The sequence below is a fragment of the Orycteropus afer genome, unplaced genomic scaffold (assembly GCF_000298275.1).
Source record: "Orycteropus afer afer isolate SDZICR_OR568_19922 unplaced genomic scaffold, OryAfe1.0 scaffold00404, whole genome shotgun sequence".
Classification (NCBI taxonomy): domain Eukaryota; kingdom Metazoa; phylum Chordata; class Mammalia; order Tubulidentata; family Orycteropodidae; genus Orycteropus; species Orycteropus afer.
The window spans coordinates 2326197-2328675 of NW_006921991.1; the positions used below are offsets into that span (position 1 = coordinate 2326197).

The 2479-nt window shown below is 40.8% G+C and overlaps 1 protein-coding gene across 1 annotated transcript in view; it reads left to right on the top strand.

Annotated features, from left to right (window-relative positions):
- The window catches only part of MAP3K15 (mitogen-activated protein kinase kinase kinase 15), a 164483-nt gene that overhangs the window by 22680 nt on the left and 139324 nt on the right, over positions 1 to 2479 (top strand). The window contains exon 3 of the mRNA XM_042782662.1: positions 349 to 372. Within this exon, the coding sequence (XP_042638596.1) occupies positions 349 to 372 (24 nt within the window). The remainder of the gene's footprint in view (positions 1 to 348; positions 373 to 2479) is intronic.

The window sequence follows — 2479 nt, forward strand, 5'->3', positions numbered from 1 at the left end:
GTAGATTTCCCAACCTTTCTTTCTGAGGAGTGGCTGGGGGGTTTGAACCACCAGCCTTCTGGTTAGCAGTCAAGTGCCTTAGCCACTACGCTACCAGAGCTCCTTTTATAAGCATAAATGACCCTCAATCATTCCATAGCTAACCAATTACGATAGCTCTTCCTTAGAATATGAATTTTACAATTCTCCAAGGTTCATCCTATCTGGGGCTTTTTCAGGGTCTTCCAGATGATTCATTCTTGCTCTGAGATGAGAACTGGATGATGATGGAGAAAGTGCTGGCTAATGCTTATGGAAATGAACTGTTTTGAAAACTATATTCATCTCATGTCTCCTTTTTCTTTTCAGGATATGGTAACACAGAAAAACACAGTAAGTATTACATTTTTTTGATTTTTAGCTTTGGTTGTGAAATAGTAAAATGTTTGTCTGAAAATAACACAGAGAGCAACGTTACTTCTAATCTCGTTAGCTGTGCTTCTAAGGAGGACAGCTGAAAACCCCTGTCCTGCAAGCTACCAGCCTGCTCAGGCCCCTCCTGGGCAGGCAATGAAGGTATGGAACAGAAGGCAAGGTCAGACAAATGCACTTTTTCCCTTACTTCCCTGTGGCTTTAGGCTTGGAGCTGCTGCCCATGTAAGGTCCTTCTAAGGTTGGCATAGTGTTCTATGAACCCCCAAGATTTTGTTGCCAGAGCCCATACCTGCCATGCTTTCCCACCAAAGTTCCTCTAATGATGGGGAACTTGAACTTGTACCCCAGTTTATATGAAGGCCTTAGTCAAAGTTCCCTGCTACCACCTGTAGAGAAGTGGACACAGTTTCACTTCATTTTGTCCCATTCATGTACTGAAGTCTTCTGATTTGGATGAAATGTTCCTGTAATTATATAGTAATATTGCCATGTTTGTTGGAATAGTCTAATGATGAAAAAATTTTCCTTAAGACAAGAAGAGGTAGATTGAGGCAAGGAGCAAGGGAGAGAGAGCTTTCTTTTTCTGCCCTGACTATGGCATCTGTCAGAGCTAAGAGCTAAGCTTGACCTCCAGGAGACTTGATCTCATTCAGTTACGATTCCTCTATGTGGCCTCCCTTCTTCTTTTATTTTACATAATGTATTGTGTTTTCAGTGAAGGTTTGTGCAGCAGTTTAGATTCCCATTCACCAATTTCTACACAAGTTGTTTGGTGACATTGGTTGCTTTTGTCACAATGCGTGAACATTTTCCTGATTTCCATTCCGGTGGTTCCATTTCCATTAATTTAGTTTCTCTGCTCCTTTACATTCTTATCTTGGTTTTAAGGTAATTGTTGACAGTTTGGTTTCACAGGTGATAAGTATTTTGGGGGCCAGCTTGTTAGTTAGCTACATGATAATTTCAGAGGTTAGTTTTAGTTTAAGATTTGAAGACTATCTCAGGGTCATCCAGTCTCAACCAGTCATGTAGGTCTGTTTTTTTTTTTTTTTTTAAATGGATTTGAGATCCTGTTCCACATTTTTGTCTCATTATATCAAGGTCCATTTTATTGTGGCCCTGATTAGAACAGTTGCTAGTAATGGTCGGGCACCATCTAGTTCTTCTGGTCTCAGGGTAGATGAGACTGGTTTGTGTTGATTATTTGTCCTGTAGACTAGTTTCTTTGACTTCCCTTCTTTCTCTTTTGCTCTAGAGAAGTAGAAGCCAATAGTTGTGTCTTAGATGCCTACTGGCTTCCCTTCTAGTACATCCATCCCTTTTTTCCTAAACACCCTATTAAAACATATTGCCTTCAAGTTGATTCTGACTCATAGCAACCTTAAAGGACAGGGAAGAATAGCCCCATAAGGTTTCCAAGAGTGTGTGTAATCTTTATAGAAGCAGATAGCCACATCTTTCTCCTGAGGAATAGTTGGGTGCATTCAGACTGCTGTGATTACCAGCTGAGCGCTTAACAACTGAGCCACCAGGGTTTCTTCTTAAACACCCAGGAATTTCTTAATGATCTCAGTAATTCTAACTATATATCTTGGTACTGTTCTCTCTCTCTCTCTCTTTTGAGGAGAGGGGGTAATAAACTTATTGTAGAGATTTTGGCAACTAATCTCTCTGCTACAGTTGACATTATTTTTAATTTTTATTGTGATTTGGATGAGAGTTTACAGAACAAATTCATTTTCCATACAGCAGTTTATACACATTTTGTTTCATGACGCTGACTGCAATTTCCTACAGTGTAACAGCTCTTTTCCCATTTCTTCCCTGTAGTTACCTCTTCCCTGTCTCCTCCTTTCCTGTGCATTCCTGCCCCCTGAGCTCTCTCCTTGTGTGTATACTGTGCTTCTCTGTTCTCCCCTGATTGACCATTCTAAGGAGTATAAATGTAACTGTTCACCCTATATGCCTGTCTGTTGTTTGGCTGGAAGCCACAGGAATGAGTTCATTTCTGGACCTGAGGGGTAACTAGGGGCTATAGTCTCGGGGGTCTCACCAGGCTCTTTCA